General features: G+C 35.3%; 1 protein-coding gene across 10 annotated transcripts in view; it reads left to right on the top strand.

Moving 5' to 3' along the window:
* The window catches only part of LOC109078504 (inactive ubiquitin carboxyl-terminal hydrolase 54-like), a 128,899-nt gene extending 107,497 nt beyond the window's left edge, over positions 1-21,402 (top strand). For 8 of the 10 annotated variants that reach the window (XM_042767697.1, XM_042767691.1, XM_042767694.1 and 5 more), the window contains 10 exons: positions 9,645-9,787; positions 10,042-10,175; positions 13,129-13,332; positions 13,508-13,679; positions 13,922-14,086; positions 15,152-15,259; positions 16,374-16,560; positions 17,275-17,487; positions 19,326-19,391; positions 20,547-21,402. In XM_042767697.1, the coding sequence (XP_042623631.1) occupies positions 9,645-9,787; positions 10,042-10,175; positions 13,129-13,332; positions 13,508-13,679; positions 13,922-14,086; positions 15,152-15,259; positions 16,374-16,560; positions 17,275-17,487; positions 19,326-19,391; positions 20,547-20,720 (1,566 nt within the window). In that variant the 3' untranslated portion in view covers positions 20,721-21,402. The remainder of the gene's footprint in view (positions 1-9,644; positions 9,788-10,041; positions 10,176-13,128; positions 13,333-13,507; positions 13,680-13,921; positions 14,087-15,151; positions 15,260-16,373; positions 16,561-17,274; positions 17,488-19,325; positions 19,392-20,546) is intronic. The other 2 variants (XM_042767700.1, XM_042767696.1) reach the window with 1 other exon arrangement.
* Positions 21,403-24,189: the final 2,787 nt, after the last annotated feature.

Below are 24,189 nucleotides of genomic sequence, written 5' to 3'. Positions count from 1 at the left end.
TGAAAAAAAAATGTCATTTTTAATTAGTTGCATTAGTTTGCATTAGTGGAAATGCTCACCTGAATCACTCTGTAATTGCCACATATTTGCAGAAAATCCCAGCATTTGGCAAATAAATCTGTGGACAGTTACATGCATATTCCCAACAATTTAAAATTTAAGCTCTGTTACAAATGACCTTAAATGACAAGACATGTATAGTATTGTTATTATTTAGCCATGCCCCCAAACTATACAGTATATATTTGGTACATGCACATTTAGGATCATTCTATGACCGTCTTTACAAATGAGGCCCCATATGCATATCCTCTACTGTATATGCAATGTTTCTTCTTCCTCTGTCAAGGCAGCTAGAAGTGTTTAGGAGATTTCTTTTTCTTTCTCTCCTGATGCCAAGTTGATTGACCAGATAATTGCAGTTTCAGTTGTCCAAAGCCCAACAATACATTAACATTTTATCTGCTTTTTTTTCAGCCATTATCAAATTGCCCCATAATAAATGTCAAAATGTCATGTAGTATCTTGACAGTGCTTTTTCCTTTTATAGCGAAACATGGTATAATTGCTACCAACTCAGAAATTGCTAGTAAATTTCACAATTAATTACAAAGAAACAGCAAGTAACACACTGAATTAAATGTGAAGTATATAGTATTTTCTTGTAAAACATACTCCAATAATCAAACTTTTTTTTTTTTTTTTTTAACAGTGTAGGCTATTCTTTGATGCCATTGCTGTTAAAAGATGTTTCATGATTTCAAAACATAACTCCGTTGACGTTCACATTGATCAGAGTCTTATAAACTGCATGTAGCTGTCATAGTCTTTGCTGACTTAAAGCATAACAGTTTATGACTTGGTGACATTTTCCTGTGGGAATCTCCTGTGAGTTTTTATGTACAAAATGTCAAAAGCAATAGAGGATTTAGGAGCTGTAACGCTGTTTTTTTTATTTATTTATTTTTTTATATGGGACTCTGTGTGTTAACTGACCTCTTAATTTAACACTGAATTACAAACAAACAAACAAACAAAATAAACCAAAAAACACCTCAGTGGTTGAAGAGTCCATTATGACACATTCAATGCACTGTTACTTAAATCGATAGTCATTATTGACTCACCTTCATGTCATTCCAAAGCTGTATGACTTTATTTCATACACAAAACACAAAAAGATAAATTATGGAGACTGTTTTCTCTTTAATGTGTGTGTGTGTGTGTGTGTGTGTGTGTGTGTGTGTGTGTGTGTGTGTGTGTGTGTGTGTGTGTGTGTGTGTGTGTGTGTTTTACCATGCAATTACAATGAAAGGGCACTGAAAGGGCTTCAAAATACCTCAAAAGCACCATAAAAATATAATATTTCTTAAGAGAAATAATAATGGTCATTTAATTAACCATTTTAAGTCAGAAATTTTTTTACACTATTAAAACTGTCTTTTTTTCTGTGTTCCAGACAAGAAATAAAGTAAATGATCACTCAGTTTTAATTTCTAACTAAAACATCAACTTAAACCAACACCAACACCAATAAAGACAAAACAAAAAAAAAAAAAAAAAAAAAAAAAACCTTGTTTCTCATATTTAGCGAGTCTACATGTGATTGTTGACAGTCTTATGACTGGGCGGTCTTCATCTTTGCTCTTTGGTGCCCTAGTTTCTCAAACCAGATATATCTCACTAAATATTCCTTTTGTTGAAAAACAGGAAACACTGAAAGAAATGAAAGTGATTAGTCCCTCCACTGGAGTCAAGACCAGGCTTTAGACATGTCTGTAACTAAATGTTCCAGGTTGATTGTCCTCAATATTCCAAGAATCAGAGGTCACAGTTTGGGGGTGAGAGTTACATCACCTGCAATCTTTAACATAATTGCTTCTTTCTCTTCCTTCTATTCTCTAAATGAAAATAAAAACACACTAGCATTCCTCAGTGAAATGAGGCCTCGCCATGGCACTCCAGAATCATTTTCAAACTCAATGCATTCCAACTAGGTTTACTTGGATTTGTCTATGTATTGGGAAATGTGTCTCATGACACTGGAAAGCCAGTAAAATAGCAGGAGCAGGATAAGAGGATAAGTCCTGAGGAAGCAGTGACAAGCACCTTACGCACAAAGCTTGTATAACAGTAGATTTTACACTAAATAAGTCTTTATTTTATTTATTTTTTCTCCTTGAATAACAAAGCTGTTCTTTGTTAGTAATTCATGGCCCATATTAATGTGCTTCCTCTCAAAATACCCCAAATTATACTCACTAAAATGCAATAAATCGGTAAAAAATGGTAATGTATACAAAATATAATATAATATATCATTGTATAAATATACTTTTTTGAAAGCAGTTCAGATGGTCACCTACTGTACCTACATATAATATAAAATGTAGTAACAAAATTTATAACAATTTTAATCTGTACTGTAGAAAAATGAATGTATTTCATGTATGTTTGTGTAAATGCTATAAGCTGTTGTTCTTCATGACATTTCAACTGTCAGCTCTGTGGTTCACACACTTAATCAGCATTTTATAAGTGTGTGCTGCTGACTGGCTGTTAATTAAAGCTGCTTCCAAATCTGAACTGGATAGGTGGTTTGAGAAAGACAGTGAGAGAGCAGGGAAGGACTGAAGACTGAGCATGTGCAGTTTCTTTACATGTAGGATATTGATGTGAAGGTCCTGGGCAAACAGGCACATACGGCTTATACTTAATGTGATTATGAAGGGCTTGGCACAGGGCTGTTGGGCGTCATGTATGATGTTTGAGTTTGCTTAACTGAGCATCCCTCCTTATGCACACTGGAACAGGCACATGGTTAGTGGCATTGACAAACTCATCACACACACACACACACACACATGTTGGGCGCAGTTGACAGCTCATCTCTAGGTTGCAGGCAGAGGTAGACATCCAGCAGCTTCTTACTCAGTAATGCTGTTTCTCGGGTTTAAGCAAACTCTTTTTGCGTACCTACTCTAAACTCCTCTCCCTGCCGCGCGACGTGTCCGCTGAGATGAACGCTTCGCGCTCGGTCAGCATGGGAATCCCCACTCAAGTCCCTAACAGCACCGTGGTGACTGCGGACACTTTCGCCCCGTGGAATTACAGCGAAGTGAGCGCGCACAAGCTGATGGAGCTGCCGGCGCAAGCCACCACGGTAAGATGATGGAGTTTGAAATTGAGCCATGTGTTTAGTAGTAGGGTGCTGATTCTCAATGTCTGTCATAAAGTGTATCGTACTTTAAGTTATGTGTATATTATAAACACACATTAAAAACGAAACATCATTGAAAAGCTTGCGCAAAGAGCGCGTGCGTAATCGGAGGAACTTTTCAGAGAAGCTTATCCGTTCCAGCGTTTCAGGTGCAAGGATGCCGATTATGAGGGTTGACTCCCCCAAAAGGAAGTCAAAAGTATATGTAACTATTTTACATATATCTATTTTGTTTGAAATATCTTTAGTATGTTTCAGTAACCACGAAAGTTATAAACATAGGTTGAGTTCTTCAGAGGAGGTAACCATAGCAACAGTATGCTGATCGAGCGGTTTCCGTTTCAGTATCGGACGCACCTCGACAAAACATAAATCATTATTTGTACATTTGCTTGTCTTAATCACAAACATTTTGTTACCAGATTTTGTGTTTAAAATGTCTGTCGGATAGTTGACTGTACCAAGGGCGCCAAATAATTATGGTGCGCGAGAGGATCCTCACATTGCGTCTGGATGAACTGCTGACAGATATTCAGTTGCTGTCTCTCCACATGGATATGAAAGGATTTTCCTATCAAATGTATTAGCTAGTCAATCACGCCTTGTTATAGCCTCTGGGAGTGATCGATGTTCATGGTTATCATAGGTGATTCACAATCATAAGTTTAGCCAAGCATTGAAATGCAAAGACTGCACGTGTAAAAACATGTGATTGAGACTGTAAGTAGTATTTTACCTTGGAACCCAATAATTAAATTTTCATTACATAAAATTGCATTAAATGATGTTTAAAAGGCTGTTATTTCATGGGAAAATATTTCCCACAGACCCCCTTTACACATCCTTGCTGTACATTTTAATATTTTTATGGTAGCACATTTTCAGCTGTTGCAATATCTGAAATAAAAGTATTACAGGTACTTATCACTTGATATTTACTGGAGCATGCAGTCAAGTTTTAATGCATGTAGTTTTGTGTCTATTCTGTGCATTTATGTCCAGAGCTGGAGTTATTGCTTGACATGAGAAATACCCTCCAAAGGTATTTCTATATGATTAGCCTATATTACAAAAAAATTATAGTCAAAAGTAAACTAAATACAGTTTTATTTTTTTTCCCTCTGTTTTTTAATTTTTTTTTTTTCAGTAATGCTCTCATTTAACTGTATTCATTTGTTTTTAGAAATGCAAAATGTTAGACAGTCTGGTTTTTAGGAATGATTGAAGTGGTCTTTGTTTCTCAGGGTGATAAAATGTAGACATATTTGAATCAAGTCTCTAAACTAAAGTCTGTCCTGTATGGTGTCTTTGTGATAGTACGCAGCTGAATTGCTGCACACTGCACACTAGAGCAGGATCACTGTCACCCACACACTCCACCAGAGGTGTTACAACCCTACAAGTGGAATTACTCAGCAAATGAGTAGGCCTGTCGCAATAATCAATATATCGACTTATCGCACAATTGATGTAAATGACCTCAATAATTTTTGGTGACACAATATATTGCCTATTATATTTACATAAAAATTAACGTCACCATGTTTTTGCATTCCACTTGCACCAGTTTCTTTTGCAGCTTCTCATACATAATGTGGTGTAGTCGGTGCTAGTTCAAAATTAAAAAAAAAATGCTTCTACAAACAGTTTCATAGTTTCATCTGCAGATATGGCCTTGTTTAGGGATCTGTGCTACTGTGCGGACATCTGATTGCTAAGTAGGGATTGTGTTTTTCAGCAATACAGTGCACCCTTAATTTACAGAGAAAATAAGGCCCGGGAAAAATTTGTAGATGGAAAAATCTCCATACAAGTTATTTGTGAATTGTTCTTTTTTTCTACTTGTTACTTTGGACTTTTTTGTTAAAAAATATTTACTATTTATTCAAGTTTTTTTTAAGGTGTCTAATATGTTGATACTTTATTTCCATGATCTAAAAATTCTTAAGAATTAAAAGTTTTTTGCCAGTTGAAAGTGTGTTGGCCTTCTTGCATTATTATGCATTTATTTCATGATTATATATTCAGTGGCATAAAATGGTCTTAAAATTACAATAATATTGTTTATCGCAATTATTTCTGGGGCAATATATCACACAACAAAAAGTTGTTATCGTGACAGGCCTACAAATGAGCACAATTTATCAGACTGAGTAAGAATCAGACATACACACAAATGTCAGTTCGGAAAGTAGGCAGTCCTATGGGATCATGAGAGAATCTAGCACATGGGATTAATTGCTTAGAGAAGTAAGCTATTCCTGGTTATTTCCTGTTTGGTGATTAAAATGTAATATATGAGAAAATGAATTCAGAGGGAAAAACAAAACAAAGGGAAAAAATTTAAATTCCATAATGTATGCATGCATAATGTAGTGCATGGAGCATTATTTCCATTGTATCATTTCATCAGATAAAAATATGGAAATAGCATGAGAGTGATGTGAGGTCCTAAAACAGAGCTTTGTCCCATGTGAGAGTTTTAAACCCAAATTTTACTAAAGCATAACACTATCCATGGGGAGAAAAAAACAACAACTTGCTAATGCTTTACTTCTCACAGTCCCTTTTCATCTCTAGTTTAACAGATTATTTATTTATTTACTTCATAAATCAATAGTGGTCCAGACAAATTTAAGAGTATGCATTATGTCATATGATCGAGTGTTATGGCATTCTTCAAACAGAGGGGGGCCTTGTTCCTCTGATGAAGCAAGACTTTATTTGTAAATGTCATAGCTACAATACAGAGCTTGCATTCATATTCTGATGTAATGTGAATATAAAGCTTAACCTCTATATCTTCCATTGGCCTAATTTGATATTTTTCAATCCATGTTTTTTTTTCTTTCTTTCTTTTTTTTTGCACACATCAACAGCAGTCATTGCAGATCCAACTAGTTATTTTGGTAACACTTTACAGTAAGGATCACTAGTTAACATTAGTAACATGAACCAAGAATGAACAATACTTCAAGGTATTGATACATTAACTAACAATAAATAATGGAACCTTATTGTAAACCTTATTCTGGACTTCGTCCTGTACTTTGTCTGACCAGTACAAATTCAACAAGTGTTATTACACCAAACCGAAAGAAATGGAAAATTATATTTCACAACATCTTGTGAAATCGAAACCTTGAAAATGGAGACATTCTCTTGTCTCTTGCTCTTGAACACCACACAATGATGATATTAAACAACAACAAAGCATTACAAGAGCAAGAAAAATATGTAAAATAATAATTAATATAATAAAAATGAATAAATTACTGTATTATTAAATGGAATGATTCAATGGTTATAAACTAATAAAAATGGCTAAAATTGGCTTCTAAAAATCCATCCACCCTAGCGAAGACGCATCAGAGGGTTAAATAATGATTCACTATGGTAAGAACTGCCAATGGGAAGCCAAGAAAAGTGGGTCAGTGGTAGTTAAAGCATGCATAGATTTAAATCATCAGCATCTCAGAGCTGCACATTTTCAGAGTGCTGTTTGAAATCTGTCTCAGTATCCAATGTTTTTCCCAAGTAATGTTGTCGACATCAATCAAAAGGAATCTGTGCAGACTGAAAGCTAGTTTGGATTCAAGTTCACTTTTCCTCAAGAAAGTTCTTTCAGGAAAATACCCCTGCTCTTTGCAGAAAGGTCTCAGCATTTGTTGGACAGACAGAGTCTGTAATCTCCCCAGAAAGACTCTTTTTTTTTTAAAGCAGTGGATCAGCCATCCTTTATCATGGTTTCGCTTGAGAGGTTTGGGCCCGTGTTCTCCTGATATGTTCCTTACCGATCGGTAAACTGTCAGCTGATTGGAATCGATTGTGTGTGCTTTGCCCCATTCAGACTTTTCTTCTAGCTGCAACCTGTTATAATAAGTTGGGAGGCACAGACAAACAAGTTCATTCAACACAATCTGTTGCTCTCAGTCTCGTCAGGTACATTTTTTGTTATTCATAAAAGCTTTTAAATAATGCAAACATATCCACAGTACAACTTAATCATTTTTAATTACGTTTATGTTCTAATTCCAGATCTTTGTTGTTCATTGATGTTATACTAAACAACTGGAGCCCAAAAATAAAGCGTCATGACACTGTTCTCTCTCTGATATGATTAGCACAGATAAGCTCCTTGCAATGTGGTGAAATGTCATTTTCTCTTCTTTATCAATTTCTGTCTTTCTCTCTGTATCTCCTGGTCTTTTTTTTTTTATATCGTTCACTGGGTGTCTAAGTGATAGTGACATTTTAAGAGCACTTCTCATCTATTTGTGCCACAGAATCATCCCTCCAAGTAGCAGAACACGCTCTCATCCAAATCCCTCTTTGATAGACCTAACAGACAAGCACTGTAACAGCACTGACATATGAGGATTAAACCAAATATCAGCTCTGTCTCTCTAGATTAGGTGAAATGACAATCAAGGTAATATGGATGCTGTGCCTTCCAGTGTCTACTTTCTAGACGTTTGTGTAAGAGTGTCATTATGGCTAAAAATTTCATGTCTTTTTAAATTATTTTTTTGGGGGGTCATTTCATGTATTATTCAAAAAGTTTGGGGTTGGTAAGATGTTTTGTGTGTGTGTATGTTTGTGTGTGTGTGTGTGTGTGTGTGTGTGTTTTAAGGAAGTCTCCTATGTTGACCAAGGCTGTATTTATTTGATAAAAAATACTGTAAAAAAATGTGATATAGTGAAATATTATTATAATTTAAAACAACTATTTTCTATTTCAATATATTTTAATTTATTCCTGTGATGCAAAGCTGAATTTTCAGCAGCTATTGCTCCAGTCTTCAGTGTCACATGATCCATCAGAAATCATAATATGAAACCTTGTATGCTGATTTGGTGCTCAAGAAATGTTTATTGTTATCAAAGTTGTGCTGCTTAACATTTCTGTGGAAACCATGGTACTGAAGATTTTTTGTTGTTGTTGTTGTTGAAAAGTTCAAAAGAACAGCATTTATTTGAAATGCTTGCTATTTAATAGTATTAATTTCTTTAATAAATGTTTCCTGTTCACTCTGAGTTTCCTTAGCATAATGGAAAAGGCAAGGTAACAGTGAGGCTTTTTTTTACTTTCAGTCTCAGTGTTGAGTTCCTGCAATAAAACCTGCTTAGGTATGAATTATCACATAGTAGAAGGAGAGTATCTGTGCCACAAACCATAATTTCTGCAAACCTCTCAGTATGTAAAGAAAAAGCCATGTAAATGAGAGGCACCAAAATGCATTTATGCTCACATGACTTGCCTGTATACAAAGTATCTGGGTGGATAGGACGGGCATAGCGACGTCACAATTGGGAGCAGTTTTAATCATTCAGTGCAACAGAAATTAAATGTTATAGTTTGTTTTGGGGAGCTGCAGCCACATGCATCCCACTTTGAAAATTTGTGATTCAAAATCCATTTTAAACTTGGATAAAACTTGGATTTTCAGAGATTCTGTGCTATTTCTAGGTCTAATCATATAAGCACATTTGTGACATTGATCATCGATCTTTGTACAGATGGCCAGATGTTTTTACATTGAAGCACAAGGTGCTGGAGAACATAAATATCAGGTGCAAAATGTATTAAATCAGGAGCGGCCTACTTCAATCAGATGATAGACTTCTGTAATGACCCATTAATTTTCCTGCTGCTATACATATTCCATTAATCCGCCACTGATCTGCGGCAGATTATAAACTCATTAGTTCTGAAATGTCCTCTCAGTTTGTATTGGTGATTGTAAATCTGAGCAGTCTTGCAACATCCACTGTTGATACCATCTTCTTCTTCAAAAGCTAGCCATAGAGTGTTTTATTTATAAGAAATGTGAATGCTACTCTGATTTGCTAGTCTGTATTACTCACGCTCTAACTATGAAAGTGACATATAGTGTCAATTCTATTGTTTTGCTCTGTCAGGCTTTAGCCAGTCGAGTCAATAGAGTGACTCAGGGATGAATAGAAGTATAAATGGATAAATTGCTAAAAGTGGCCGACTAAGATGTTGACACTGGTGAATTGAACGGCAGTGTTTGATGTACTAATTGCCTCTTATGAACTGTGTCTGACACAAGGGCAAAAACCAAAAGCTGGCCTGCTTGCCATTTTTGAAAGCTTTTATGTGTTCTCTGTTCCACACACCAGTGTAATTGAATGAAACAGCACAATCCACTTCAAAAACAGTAAATATGTGTGCTTAATTCCATCTCAGCTGGCTACTGAGGTATTAAACAGGCATTATAGAGATTTCAGGAACTACAGGATTTGAACCGAATGGTAGCTTGGAAAACTAAGACATTTATAACTTTATAAGTAATGTAAAGCTCAATTATTAAGATTCAATGTCCTGTACTGTGAAAATGCACATTGTGCTCATCTGAAATCATTTCCTGGCATTCTTTTTTTTCTGTCCTGTGCACAGGTGGCAATGGTGCAGGATGTTCGACATTCTTTCCCCACAGTGGATGTTCCAGACCACGCTCACTACACCATCGGCTCTGTCATTTTGGCAGTGGGTATCACTGGCATGGTGGGAAACTTCTTGGTCATGTATGCCTTCTGCAAGTGAGTCCAGATATATGTAGTCTGTGTGATGGCCAATAAAATCCAGGTTAGATCTGCTCATCTAGAATCATTCTTGCATTGCAAAGGCAGCACAAAAACTGCTGCCTATATATGGGAATCCCTGATTTATATGTATATAATATTATATTTATAGAATATATTCTGTACAACATAAAATGCCCATGTCACAGATAAGCTTATTCTTTCTTTCATGTGAATTGTAGCATTTGGCATTTCTTTCCGTATGTTTTCAGGAGTAGGAGTCTGAGAACACCTGCCAACATGTTCATCATTAACCTGGCTGTCACTGACTTTCTAATGTGTGTCACTCAGACACCAATCTTCTTCACCACCAGTTTGCACAAGAGATGGATCTTTGGGGAAAAAGGTAATCCAGATGTCAATAATCATGGACGCTTGGTCAAACCCTTGTTTTTCTTTCCTTATCAGACAAAACTTGATCAGAGCTGAACTGAAATGAACTGTTTAATGCTATAGCCAGTGTTTCCAATCCATGTTTACAGTAATAGTAGTTCATATTGATTAAAAAGTATCTTTTTCTATTTTAGTAGAAAGTTAATTTGATATTTGTTTAATTTTTACTCCTAAAACCAAGAAGACAATAAGCATATTTGAGCCATTTTCTCTTTATGTGTTTGTGCCATAACCATGTTCTGAAGAACAGTGAAGGAATTCTAGATCTATTTCAACTTTAGAAGTAATTGTTTTGAAATATTTGCAAATAATATCTCGTCATATCAACACATGCTTATAATAAACAGAACACAATAATTCAAAACACAAAGCGTTTCTTGTCTCATCACATTCAGTTAGGAATTACATGAATCACGTAAATGACACCATATTTTCAGTTGAAATCAGCCATATTTGGATCAAAAAGTTGAGTTCAATATGGCCGTTTCTAATTATTGGGGGGACTTGTCTCCATCATTGTGTACTGTTGTTATGGCCCTGTGTGGAGTAGCAGTTAGCGAGCCATGACTGAACAGCTCTCTACAAAGGCGCTATATTACAGATGTAATTTCTCATTCAAGCTCTTTTAAACATATTATTGCGATTACTGTGTATAAGTATAAAACTTTGTATAAAAACCTCTCCTGAAACGACAACAACTGCATGATTACATATTCATCATGAAGTAGCATGTGTTAGATTAATGTGATGCTCTAATGTTAGGCTTTCGAATAATGCCACAGATAAAACAGAAAATGTCAGGTCATCTGAGGATCCCTTGATCACTGATGGTCTTGTTTAGATTTCAAACCTTTTAAGCACAGGCTATGCAAACCCTTCTAATGCACAACATGGGTCTAAAATGACCCGTATTCATTTCCTATGTTATTTAATGCTTGACCGGGCATTTTTTTCTTTTGAAATCAATTTATTTCAGCAAGTAATATTCCCTGCTCTATGAATTCCATGGTCTATGAATATTCAAAATATCTTTTTTTAAATGACCACAAATTAATTTTTTTTTCCTTAGATTTTGTTACTACATCAAGTTTACACACATGGGTCAAAAACGACCCATCTATACAAGCGTGATAAAACAAAAGAATAAAGACATTTTGTTAAAATAATTATTTTAGCAGTTATTTAGACCAACAAATTTAACACTTACAATATGTGGTGGCTGTATTTTTTTTTTTTTCACATCTTCCCATTGGCATTGTAATATGGTTTTGAAGGTAGGCCATGCCCTCCAAGAGCATCTTCAAATGTGGCATGACAAGCTCTTTGACCAACTCCTGGATGAATATTTACCTTTCATTGGTCACCCCTTCCATATAATCAGGGTGCTGTGCAGTGAAGTTGGTGTAGGCCAGGGATGGCCAACGTCAGTCCTGGAGAGCCACAGTCCTGTAGAGTTTTGCTTCAACCTTGATTAAAAACTCAACTGCCTCTAGCTTTCTAGTAACCCTTGATTAGCTTGTTCAGGTGTGTTTGATTAGGGTTGAAGCTGCACTCTGCAGGACTGTGGTTCTCTTTTTTTATAGTAATATTAATATATATCCAATTATATATAATCGAGCAAAGGTTTCCAGCAATGTTTAAATTAATAGTCAGTAAATATGGGCTTTTCTATGACAGGTTCTTAAACTTATACCTTTCTCCATTCTGTAAAATTAAAAACTTGTTCACATTAGTGATATTTCCAAAGCAATTATAGAAGGTTTTCCATTATTATAATAATTATATTATAATAATTACACATCCACAGTTGCCAGCATGTGCAGCTTGTATAAATTAACTAGTATTTCTATGTTGATAAGGAAAACATATTCTTTTTCATATGAGCCCATTTCAATTTCACTGTCACTCGTTCTTTTCATACAGAAGCTTGACTGAGGTGGTTAATTTATATGGACTATGTAGTATGATTTATTACTCATACAGTATGGAAGAAACAATGTGAAGGACTTGCTTTATTAATGCAGTATTGGATTATAAATTCAGTGCGTTATGAAATGCATAAAAGGATTAGTTCACCCAAAAATCAAAATGTGCTGAAAATGTACATACCCACAGGCTATATAAGAAGTCGATGAGTTTGTTTCTTCATTGTTACAGAATTTAACATTAAATTGCTTGTTTAACAATTAATCTTCTGAAGTGAATGGGTGCCGTCAGAATGAGAGTTCAAACAGTTGATATAAACATCACAAAGATCCACACAACTAGTCCACTAGTCCATTAATTAACATTTTGTGAAGTGAAAAGCCTCATGTTTGTAATGAGTTTGTCATTATGATGTTTTTAACTTCAAACCATTGATATCATCTAAAATAGGAGTCCTCTATCCATAATATTGCTTTCTTCAGTAAAAAAGTTGTCTGGTCTAAATCAGGAGAGAAATATGCACTTATCAAGCACCATTTACAAGCAATAACAGTCCAAAAGAGTTCTAAAAAAAATATGTCAGTGGATTTTGATATGAAAGGAAAACAGGGGATGGACTTTTATAATTGGAGGAAATCCTTTTGTGGATTATGGACTGGTATTTTGGCCAGAAGCAACAGTTTAAAGTTAAAAGCCTTACTGATGGATTTGTTTCTTACAAGCATTTTCACTTTACAAGACAATAATTAATTGACTGGAGTCGTTTGGATTACTTGTAGATTACTGTGATGTTGTTATCAGCTGTTTAGACTCTGACGGCACCCATTCACTGCAGAGGACCCATTGGTGAAAAAATGATGTAATGTCACATTGCTTCAAATCCGTTCCAGTGAAGAAACAAATTGAGGGAAATTTTCATTTTTGGGTAAACTATTCCTATTTCTTGCTGTATTCCTTTTCATTTCTCTCTCTCTCCACAGGATGTGAATTATATGCATTCTGCGGTGCTCTGTTTGGTATCTGCTCAATGATCACACTCATGATCATTGCAGTAGATCGATACTTTGTGATCACTCGTCCTTTGGCCTCTATTGGTGTCATGTCACGCAAACGAGCCCTGTTGATACTTTCTGCTGCTTGGGCATACTCTATGGGCTGGAGCCTGCCTCCGTTCTTTGGATGGAGTAAGTGCTTACAATCACTCACTTAACAGGGGCATTTTGCCTAAGGAGACAAGAGAGGCATTTAATTATGAAATTCAAGATTGAATAATGTCCCTCATTTGTTACCCCAAACCCAGAAAGGGAATTGTACCTCCTCAGTTCAGCAGCAGAATAAAATGGTATTTTATATTCTCAGGTGCATATGTCCCTGAAGGTCTGCTGACGTCCTGTTCATGGGATTACATGACTTTCAGTCCTTCTGTACGTGCCTACACAATGCTGCTCTTTACTTTTGTTTTCTTCATCCCCCTCTTTGTTATCATTTATTGCTACTTCTTCATCTTCAGGGCCATCCGAGATACCAACAGGTACATTCTTTTACCATATTTATGAGTGTATTTGACCACGTTTCTGTCCTGGAAACAGGAAAAATACTGTTTTTCTGTAAACAGGTGTATTTTTTATCAAAAAGAGATCAATTTTAGATTAGTGCAGTGTTACAGTGATCTTTACGAAGACTTCGGCTTTGTAAACTGATGTATTTGCTGTCTCTTCTTGTGTGTACTGTATCTATCTGTTTGTTTACACGTCTGTATGATGGGAATAACAGAGCTGTGGGAAAAATCAATGGAGAAGGAGGACCCAGAGACTCTATCAAGAAGATGAATCAAATGAAAAATGAATGGAAGATGGCAAAGATAGCACTCATAGTGATCCTTTTGTATGTCATCTCCTGGTCTCCATACTCTTGTGTGGCTCTTACTGCTTTTGCTGGGTGAGAATCAATATGTCTTACACCCATAATTCATTACATCCTTCTTGATGATGTTAGCTAATTAGTGTTGACTTTAGCTTATTATTTTTTGTTTGTTTTACTTCTTACTTTTTTTTAATTTATAGTTACCAGAGGCAACTAAAACAGCTAAATATTTAACAGATTGTCATACTTCACTTATCACTGCAACTATGCTTACACACACTCTAATCACTGCTAGTGCAAGAATAAAAACGTCTGACTATTTTTTCAGACAGTACAAATAGTGTCTAGACACTGATGCCAGAAACATGTCATATTAAAAAGAGCACAGATAGCTTTAAATTAAAGATGATAAAAAAAATTATCCATTTATCTCAATCATCATGAGGTACATTGTGTTCCAAGTGAAAAGTCAATATTTTTTCAAGGTAGTTATTAGTAGCTAAGGAGCTAGCAATGAAACTTTCTTAATAGTTTTTGATAAATGTGACACTAAATTCATATCAAATATAATATAATATAATATAATATAATATAATATAATATAATATAATATAATATAATATAATATAATATAATATAATATAATATAATATAATTAACCAACATCAGAGAACCATGAACATGTAAATGTGTTGTCAGTTTATTCAAATATTAATTTAAATTTTTAGGGAAAATTCACTTCAAGCAAATATTTAAGATTGCTGACAAAAAGTTTGCTTATCCTTATAATATAATATGATATGATATGATATGATATATATATAATATATAATATAATTATATATATAATATAATATGCCGTTTTATTCCTTCCACTCTCAGAGAGAAAATGTGTCACAGACTGAAATAAATTCTGAGCTAAGCTGAGCTGTTTCCATCAGACTTCCTTTGACAGGTTAATGATCACATATGCCACGTACCTGCTGCTTCATTTCCAAAGGACTCAATGGTTTTACTTATTTACCACCTCGTTGTAATCTAATGTGGATGTGTGGAGGTGTGAGGCGATGTGATGCCCGTTAGATAAAAGTAGAGCATTATGATGATGTGTAATGTTATGTCCTCTCACTCTTTGCACAGCTACGCTGACATGCTCACACCCTACATGAACTCTGTGCCTGCTGTGATTGCCAAAGCATCCGCCATCCACAACCCAATCATCTATGCCATCACTCACCCCAAATACAGGTGTGATGATGCTCAACATAAACCTTTTTACAAACAGTTGTCTATTCTGTTGCGTTTAAATGCATGATCAATATTCACGGCTATTAGTAGATGTACATTCACAGTCATTTTAACAAATTATTACAATTATATGAATTATACTGTGACACAGTGTATAGGAGCAAGAAATAACTGATATGTAATTTGGATTGTGGCAGAAAATTACCAAGCTTGCACCGCCCTCAGAAATACAGTAAAATAGTAATATTGCGATGTAATAGTAATTATAACAATGTTGAAAACAATGTTGCATAATATTTTTTTTTTATGAATAGAACATTATTGAAGAGAGCAGTTATGTGAAATAAATCTTTTTTTGTAAGATTTTAAAAATCTTTATTGACACTTTTGATCAGTTTAATACATTCTTGCCTGATAAAAGTATTAATTTCTTTATAAAACAATCTTACAGACCACAAACTTTTGAATGGTAGTGTATTTATGTATTTGTTTGTTTGTATTTTATTGTAAGAAATTCCTGTTAAATATTGTAAAATCCTATATTTTTATTTTTACAAAATTTTACATTGTGCAATAAAATTGAAATACCCTGGCTGCATATTGAAGCATTGATGCACAACCGACTCAATAACCAGCATCTCTGGTTTATTACAAACCCTAGTTTCCAATACAAAGATGCCTGTCCAGTGAAATGAAATGTTGCACAAACATGCACACTGTGTGCTTCAAGGCAAGGCAGACCCAAATCGATCAGAGGTTTTGTGTACAGAGCGCAAGCACAAGTACCTTGAGATGACAGAGGTAGATTCTGACCTTTAAAAGTCAGATTTACTTCAGATTGATCTGCTCTGGATTGGGCTGTGTGCTGCTCATAACAGATATGAAGATTAATGCCTCATGAGGAAGCACCTAAATGATGAGGCCATCATTTACCTTTTTTTATCACCTGCATATTATGGGATCCTCGTGAAGGACTTGATTTGAGCTGTTTTGACGTAGGGCACAATGAGCACAAAATTCTGTTGCCCGCATTTTTTTTTTTTGCAAAAAAAATGCAGTTTCATTTTTCAGTGTTCCTGTATCCTTCTTCACAGATCACTTTTCTCTCTCTCAGGTCTGCCATTGCAAAGTATATACCATGTCTAGGAGTGCTGCTATGTATACCTCGTAGAGACCGGTTCAGCAGCAGTAGCTTTATGTCCACAAGACGCTCCACTTTGACTAGCCAGTCCTCAGAGACCAGCAGCAACCTGCACCGTGCCGGGAAGACACGCTTGTCCTCTGTGTCTGATAGCGAGTCGGTAAGGAAATACATTAAGGCCAGAAACTCTACACATGTATGTAAACCCAAATTCTGTCAGAAAAATGTGTCAGAACCAGTGTCAGAAATTAACTTGATTTTTAAGGAGAGATAACTGTCCCCTGAAATTGATTTTCAAGGGTGTTTTTTACCTTTCTGATGACATATTTTTGATTGTACTGTATGATAAAGAGCATGTGGTCATGCAAGAATAGAATATTATGCAATATATCAAATGTTAGGTAATAGATACCCAACAGAGGAATTAAATGCGGGGACAATTTTAATATCTGGGGAATTTTGGTCACTTACAGTAGCATTTTTTGATTCATTTCTGTCCCTGTTATTAATAATGTGATGAATCATGAAACATCACCAAGAGAATTTGATAATACCAGACATTTGAAGGTAACTCTTTGGCCCATTCAGGGTTTGCTACTACCCCAGTAATGCAAGTTAAGTTAATTTAAAGGGATAGTTTATCCAAAAATTTCTGTCATCAAATGTATACAGGTTTGGAACAACATGAGGGTAAGTAAATGATGACAGAATTTTCATTTTTAGGTGAAACATGGCCATGCATTCTCGTTTGTATTGTGTACAGTATGTTTCTGTCCTTCCTCATCCAAAAGGTCAAAGCAATCTCACAGTTATTCTTATTGTATTTTTATTTAATTGGTTTGATCAACATTCAGTGTGTGTTGTCTATGGACAGGGCTGGACGGACACAGAGGCAGATCTCTCCAGCTCGAGTTCGCGTCCTGCTAGTCGTCAGGTCTCATCTGACATCCGAAAAGATTTATCTGACTTCAAGCACAGCAGCTCTCTGAGGCTAAAGGTCAAGAGCAGAGACTCAGGTATCTTCGACAGAACCTCGGCCCAGAGTCTAGCCGAGCCAAACTTGAGCCGGACCTGCACATACATCAGTGTAAGTGAGAGTCATATCTCACCTCATTAATCAAAAGCTTTCAAGCTCACACAGCGCTCCTTGATATATGAAATTAGGCAGCCCATATTCATTTTAGAGAGGAAACGATCCCATCAGATTTAATTTGGGAATTTCATTCCATCCTTCATATCTTGAAGACAGTTCACTGCCCTGGTTTCAGCCAGCATAGTTCTGTAACAAATGAGTGTTCAAGAGTTTGCATAGTTGTATGTGCTAATGATGCTGTTTCTGTGAGGTCTTTTGACTGTTCTTTAATTAAGTTTGAGGGAGATTTGTGCTTCTTTTCTCTTAGATGTAGAGGAGCTATCACGTTTCTGAGATCTACACACAGCTTTTTTGGCTTTAACTCAGTGGATGAAGATTTGTTTGGTACTGCTTAACATTGATAGATTTTCACTTGAATGATACATCACGAAGGAACCTTATCATTATCAAAAGTTATTATCGAAACTGTATTAAAAATACTCTGACAGAGATTCATGCACTGCTTATTCAGTGGCATCACTACTGGTTCTGCAGCACAAAGCATACAGTACAACCAGAAACATTCAGTGTAACCGGTGTATGACTTTTATGAGCCGATTCCTTATGGTGTATCATACACATACAGAACAACCAATGTAGTCCGATTCCCAAATGAATAACTCTTGTAAGCTCTTTTTTTAATGAATCAAATGCATACAGTGCAGCCAGTGTGGTCTGTTTTACAGAATGAATGAATCATATGAGCCGGTTCTTTTAATGAAGCAAACACATAAAGTGCAACCATTTTAATCGGATTCTTGATTCTTATGAACAGGTTCTTTTTAATGATATGGACAACCAGTGCAGTCCTACATTTTGTCAGTATTGTTTAATAAAAATAAATAAATGAAATATGTTACCACATAAATATATATATATATATATAAAATACAATTTTTAGATTTTATTTTTAAGTTGCATTTATGCCACTTCTATGTTGCCAAGAGTGTGTTTTTTAGAATTTTTTTTTATTTATTTTTTTATTTAATATTTTGTTTTGTCATTTTAAACTGTTATTACATGGTGTTTTGTATTTCATAATTTAGCATTTAGAAATGTCTTTTGTATGCAGCTTTATCCAAAACTTTTTGGATTGAGACCCACCATTTAAAAACCACTGATCTGCTTCACTGGAGCGATTGCACAAAATTGAGATTAAAAGTCAGACAATCACTCTCTCATGTTAATGGTCTGAGACAAATCCTGCTTTCATGCTTATCATTTACCAGCCAAAAAGATGTATAGTGTCACATTGTTTCTAGTTTCTAGTCACAAAAAAATTTTTCTTATGAGTTTTAAAAGGACAGAAGTCAAATCAAATTGATTTGGCTCCTAAAAGCTCCTTTTGTTAATGCTGTATAATGTTAAGCAGGTCATGAGCCAGAAGAGCAAGTGAAAGATGTAGATGGTACTGTGTCAGTGTGTGGGGTGTTTTCTTTAAAGAGCAGACTTGAATGAGGGTCCATTACATTGAGATTAAGCCTGCTTTAATTCTCCTGCTCTAATCTGCTGGTTTTAGAGCAATAATCCTCATAAACAGAAACTCATCCCATGTCATCAAGATGAACGGCATTAGTGTGTCCACTGGGTGGCACCTTTTGCTTTGCCCTTACACATTTCCTTTTTATTGGTCACGGCCCATTTTAAACACTAGGAGGCGGACAATGTGCTAACTCAATCAGTGATTAAAGATCTGAACATTAAGAATGAGAAAGAGAAGTGTTGAACTATGCAACTATATGAAAAACTCATAATCATAAAATTCATTCCTATCTCCTCTCTCCCTCTTTCAGACGGTGATTGACAAAGATGAGATCTCCATGACTGAGGTCAGCCTGTCCAGTTGTCTTTCGTCCTCTGTAAGTGCTCATTTTGGAATGGAATAGTTTCTAAATCATGTTTGAGTTACAATCATTAACACAGGATACCTGTCACTTCATGTGCTTCTGCAAATGGGAGATCTCTGTAGTTAATAACATGCAAGTGTCTTAAAATGGACGTGACAGAAGGTCTGTGCATCTGGAAACCAGATTTACATGTGATTATGTAACTAAGAGAAGGAATTTATTTGTATTTATTCTACAAAGGTCAGATATAGGAGGAGAAATAATAATAATACAACAACAGTCTTAGATATTCCTATCAGGACTGGAGTAGATTTCTCAGAGGAAGCTGACATTTGATTGGTTGTGTGAGAGAAAACACTGATATGTTTGATTAATGCGGGACTGAAATCAGTCCATTTGTGAAACACAAATTTACTAAACTCTTCAGGAAACACTAGTCTCCTCCAAGCAGGTCTATAGTGGTATTACAGCTGTGCAGGTCCCATAGTGGTATATGTTCCCATTTATTAATCTTTTGTGTTAGGAAGGAGCTGTTTGGTTCAACATAATAAGCATACAGGATTTCAGCACACTGATTAGTCACATTCTGAGAAAAGAAAACACCAGTAGCTTGATCCTCAGAGAGAAGGGATACACAAATGCCAGAGTTTTAAAAGTTAAACCAACCCACATGAGGTCAAATTAAGCACCCAAATTGTCTTGTGTACAGATGCAGTAGTGTTGATCAAAGAGGCCGAGTTACTCTGTCACAAAGTCACCTAGTGTGTCATTATTATGGCTATAGCAACTGGAATGCAGCACTGGAAGCGATGACAGGATGCAAACCTGACATTGAATGCAAACACAAAATCTAGTCCAGAAAGTTCTCAGCAGATCAAGCTGAAAAACATTCCTGTATTGCTGAGCATCAACATGACTATGACACGATTTGGTTCCAATGCACTGTGGGAGTTTTCATTGACAAGCAAGTCCTATTCCTGCTTATGCACTCCGGGGCTGATCTCATTAAGTATACATATTAATAAAATAAAAAGTTGATATATTCAGCATGGATGCATTTAATTGATCAAAAGTGACAATAAAAAAAAATATTTCACAGTTGTATTACAGTTTCTTAAGCAGCACAACTGTTTTCCGTTCACTAACTATCATTTCTCTCTCGCATTGCCAAATATTATGTCAGAGAACGTTGATGAGAAAAGACAGTTGGCTCGGATCCCTTCCATCATTGTTACATCAGAATCCAGTCCTACCCTCCGCAGCGGCGGCCCCTCCAGACAGCTCCCAGGTGCTTCGGTGGACGCAGCTTCTGTCACTGCGGAAACTGCTGGGATTGACTGAATACGGGCTGCACTACCACTTATTTATACTTCAGGACACCATCTCGACAGACTCTGGGTCATCTGACTTATCCCTTCCTCCTTTTTGTCTCCTTTGCACAGGGCTCAAAAATGAACCTGCATGCAGTCACAACTGAGATCTGAAATTTGGCTGTGTCATTATTGTTGTACTTCTGCCTGTTTTGGGGTGGAAATGGGCAACCACAGGCTACAGGGTAAACAGTGTCTTTATGTTTTACAAGAGGACACCCTTTAAGGCTTCTTTTAGTGGTGTGGAGATGATCCTCTCCTCTCAGGGATGAATATGGCAGTTCTGTAGGAAAAGCAGCAATCAGTGTCTCAGTTATGGATTGACACTGCTCAGAATATGTATTCAGATGCATCCATCCCTGCTTCATCGATAAAAAGGTTGTGCTGTAGGCCATAGGAATAAACAGTTCCCTGCGCCTGCACAAGATCAAAAACAACACATGATGTGACGTGAAGATTCAAACGCCTAGTTTTTACATAGCCAGAAATTTTGGTCTATGAAATGTAGAGACCTGTCTACAGGTGTACTCTCTCTAGGACAGAAATGTGGATTAGTTTAATGTTTCTTTCAAGGTAAAGTGTGTTATTTTGTTATGTACATATGTTAAAATGTTTTAATTGTAATGGCTGATAAATGATAAATGGATGATACTTTACTACGTTGTATAAATAAATGTAAAATAAAACAATAATAAAAAAAAATCAGTCATTCTAAATGATTAAAGTGAATTTAGGCATCATAATGTGCTGTCTAAAAATATATGTTAATTTTCAGATTTGATGAAGATTACATTTATCAAGCCTTTTAATAGATTGACTTTACCTTTGCTGTTATCCAATAACTATAAATCACTGATACTGGGAGATAAATATGGTACAGGTTGTTTTGCAACTCTAATTTTAAATTAAAAACAAAATTGAACAATTCAGTTTTAAGTTTTAGGTATTCCCATCAACATTGTAATAAATCAAGCACATTGAGAACCAATTACATCTTTCTTGCTGCTGATTGAATAAAATTGTAGATTTTCGTTTTGTTGATTTTTTTTCCCCAACACTGTATGGCAAATACATATATTTGTATGTAAATTATTGAATGTTAATATGGACGTGTGCTCAACAAATGATCTTCACTGTATATGATTTGTCATGCTTTTGTGTTGTGCCATGTTTCTCTATCCACATGTGAATATTCCCATGGTTGTGATTTACCTGCATGCTTTCTTAATATAAAATAGGCTCCTTTGAAATATTTGTTTTTAAACAAATCTCAGTTTCCATGCAGGCTACAATAACAACAAAACCCACAAAAATGTAAAAGATTGTCTTTTAATTTCAAACGACTGGTCTCAGAGCCTGTGGCTCTAATGAACTGTATGCAGTTTACCTTTCCGCTGGATTTCAGAGATGCTTTAGTGGGATTAATATGCCAGCATCTGGGAGTCCTTAGGGATTAGAGAGGGAATGGCTTTTAACAAGATTAGTTTTGGGAAAATGCTCAGCCAGAACGCTCCATTGCTTTTAAAGGCTGCTGTGTTCTCAAAGTTACATACACATTCTCAGATAATGGTTTCTGAAGCAGTTCAAATGCACTGTCACTCTCTATGCCTCTCCTCAGAGATATGCTTACCTTTCCATTTTGAGGTAAATGTGCTTCATAGATGAATTTTTGATGTACTCTGGGGTGGGTTTGCATATTTATTGATGTTTCCAGAATGTTCACCTGATCAGCAAGTCCTCATTTAGCGGTGACACACGTTTAGCAGTGAACACATACTGTATATCCAGCCACTCACATTTATCATGTAGGTCAATAGTGTGTCTGCTGACTTGCATGTGATTTGTTGTTTGGACGCTGTTGGGTGACATAATCAAGTGCTATGTGAATGATAAGTAAACTTATCAGCAAAAGTCTGATAAGTTTATACAGTTTATTTGTGATAACATTGTCATGTCCTCATTGCCCTTTCCTTTCCTGTTGTCTTGACTAGTTTTGATGTTGGCCCCAAATTATGTTAATATATGCATGGTACAATTCATACAGTATTTTTATTTATTTATTAAAAAAAAAAAAAATATGTATTAACCTTGATATTTCTTTCCCACATTTCCCCAATTTGAAAATGTTCAAACCTTAAATATTTCTCACAGCTCGTAAAAAATAATTGGCATAATTTTTAATTAAAGCAACAGTAAATATATATATATATATATATATATATATATATATATATATATATATATATATATATATATATATATATATGTATATATATATATATATATATATATATATGTATATATATAATTCTGTGAAAACAACAAAAAAAAAAAATACATGTATTAACCTTGATATTTCTTTCCCACATTTCCCCAAATGTCTGTTCTGAGAGTATATTAGTTTGGTGAGCGGGTACAAATTCTGTGAAAAGTGTGGACAACAAAAATATGTTTTGCTAATGTTTTCATTAAGTTATGAAAACGTTATTGATGAATGTTTTCTGAATGTTCAAAACAGTTTATTTAAAAACATTTTTAGGTTCCACTGAGCAAACCATTGCTATCAATCTGCTCTCTAACATGGAAAGAGGCAGAAATCGTTATGTAGACTTGCAAATGTATTCTAGTCAAGTGGTCCAGATTAGGTGGTAATGAGTGGCTGTTAGGCAGAGGTGCTGATGCCTGCTGTCTGGTGTTTTGCACCTCAGGGCACAGTAAGACCTCATTCATTAGCCCAGATTAATACCACAAACTCCCTTTCTGGAGCTTTCTGTTTATATTCATCCATTTCTTTTTCACTGAACTACTAAACATTTATTTTTTCTCACTCTATTTGGTTCAGTACTAAAACTGAAGGTTCACTGGTTAAAAAAAAAAGAAAAAAGGAAGTAAAAAAAATATATTTTCCCCCATAAACCAAAGACTTCCCAGTGGTCTGGAAAAGCCTTGAACAGCATATAACTATGTATGTAAACAGTTGGTGGAAATTATGGCTCTGCATTAATGTAAGATTAAGTCTGTCAGACTCCTACAATGAGCTCTGAACAAGGTCACCAGCCCCTGGAGATAAGATTAAAGAGTAAAGACTTTTTCCTTTCTTGCAGTTTATAATAGAGTATATAGCCTGGACTCTCTGACCTAAATTAGAGATTATCTGAGAATCTCTGCTGACCTTATGTTGGGGTTGCTGCAAAACAATATTTAATATTTCTAGCTTTGGTATTTAAAATGTATTTATATTTCTTTTCATATTGTTTTTCCTAATCAGTAAATCTTGTGTGACGCTACTGTGTTTTCTTCACAACTGTTCTTCATGCACATTTTAAATGGCCAAAAGCATAAAAATCTTAATCCATCTTGCAATGAATGGTTATTTCACTTTAATTTATTGGATGATGCATTTGAGTGATTTATAATGTTAATAAATATAAAATTCTAAT

This window comes from Cyprinus carpio, chromosome A12, assembly GCF_018340385.1.
Source record: "Cyprinus carpio isolate SPL01 chromosome A12, ASM1834038v1, whole genome shotgun sequence".
In the NCBI taxonomy this organism is placed as follows: domain Eukaryota; kingdom Metazoa; phylum Chordata; class Actinopteri; order Cypriniformes; family Cyprinidae; genus Cyprinus; species Cyprinus carpio.
The sequence above is the reverse complement of the archived record's forward strand: the minus strand, read 5'-3'. Positions and strand labels throughout refer to the sequence as shown.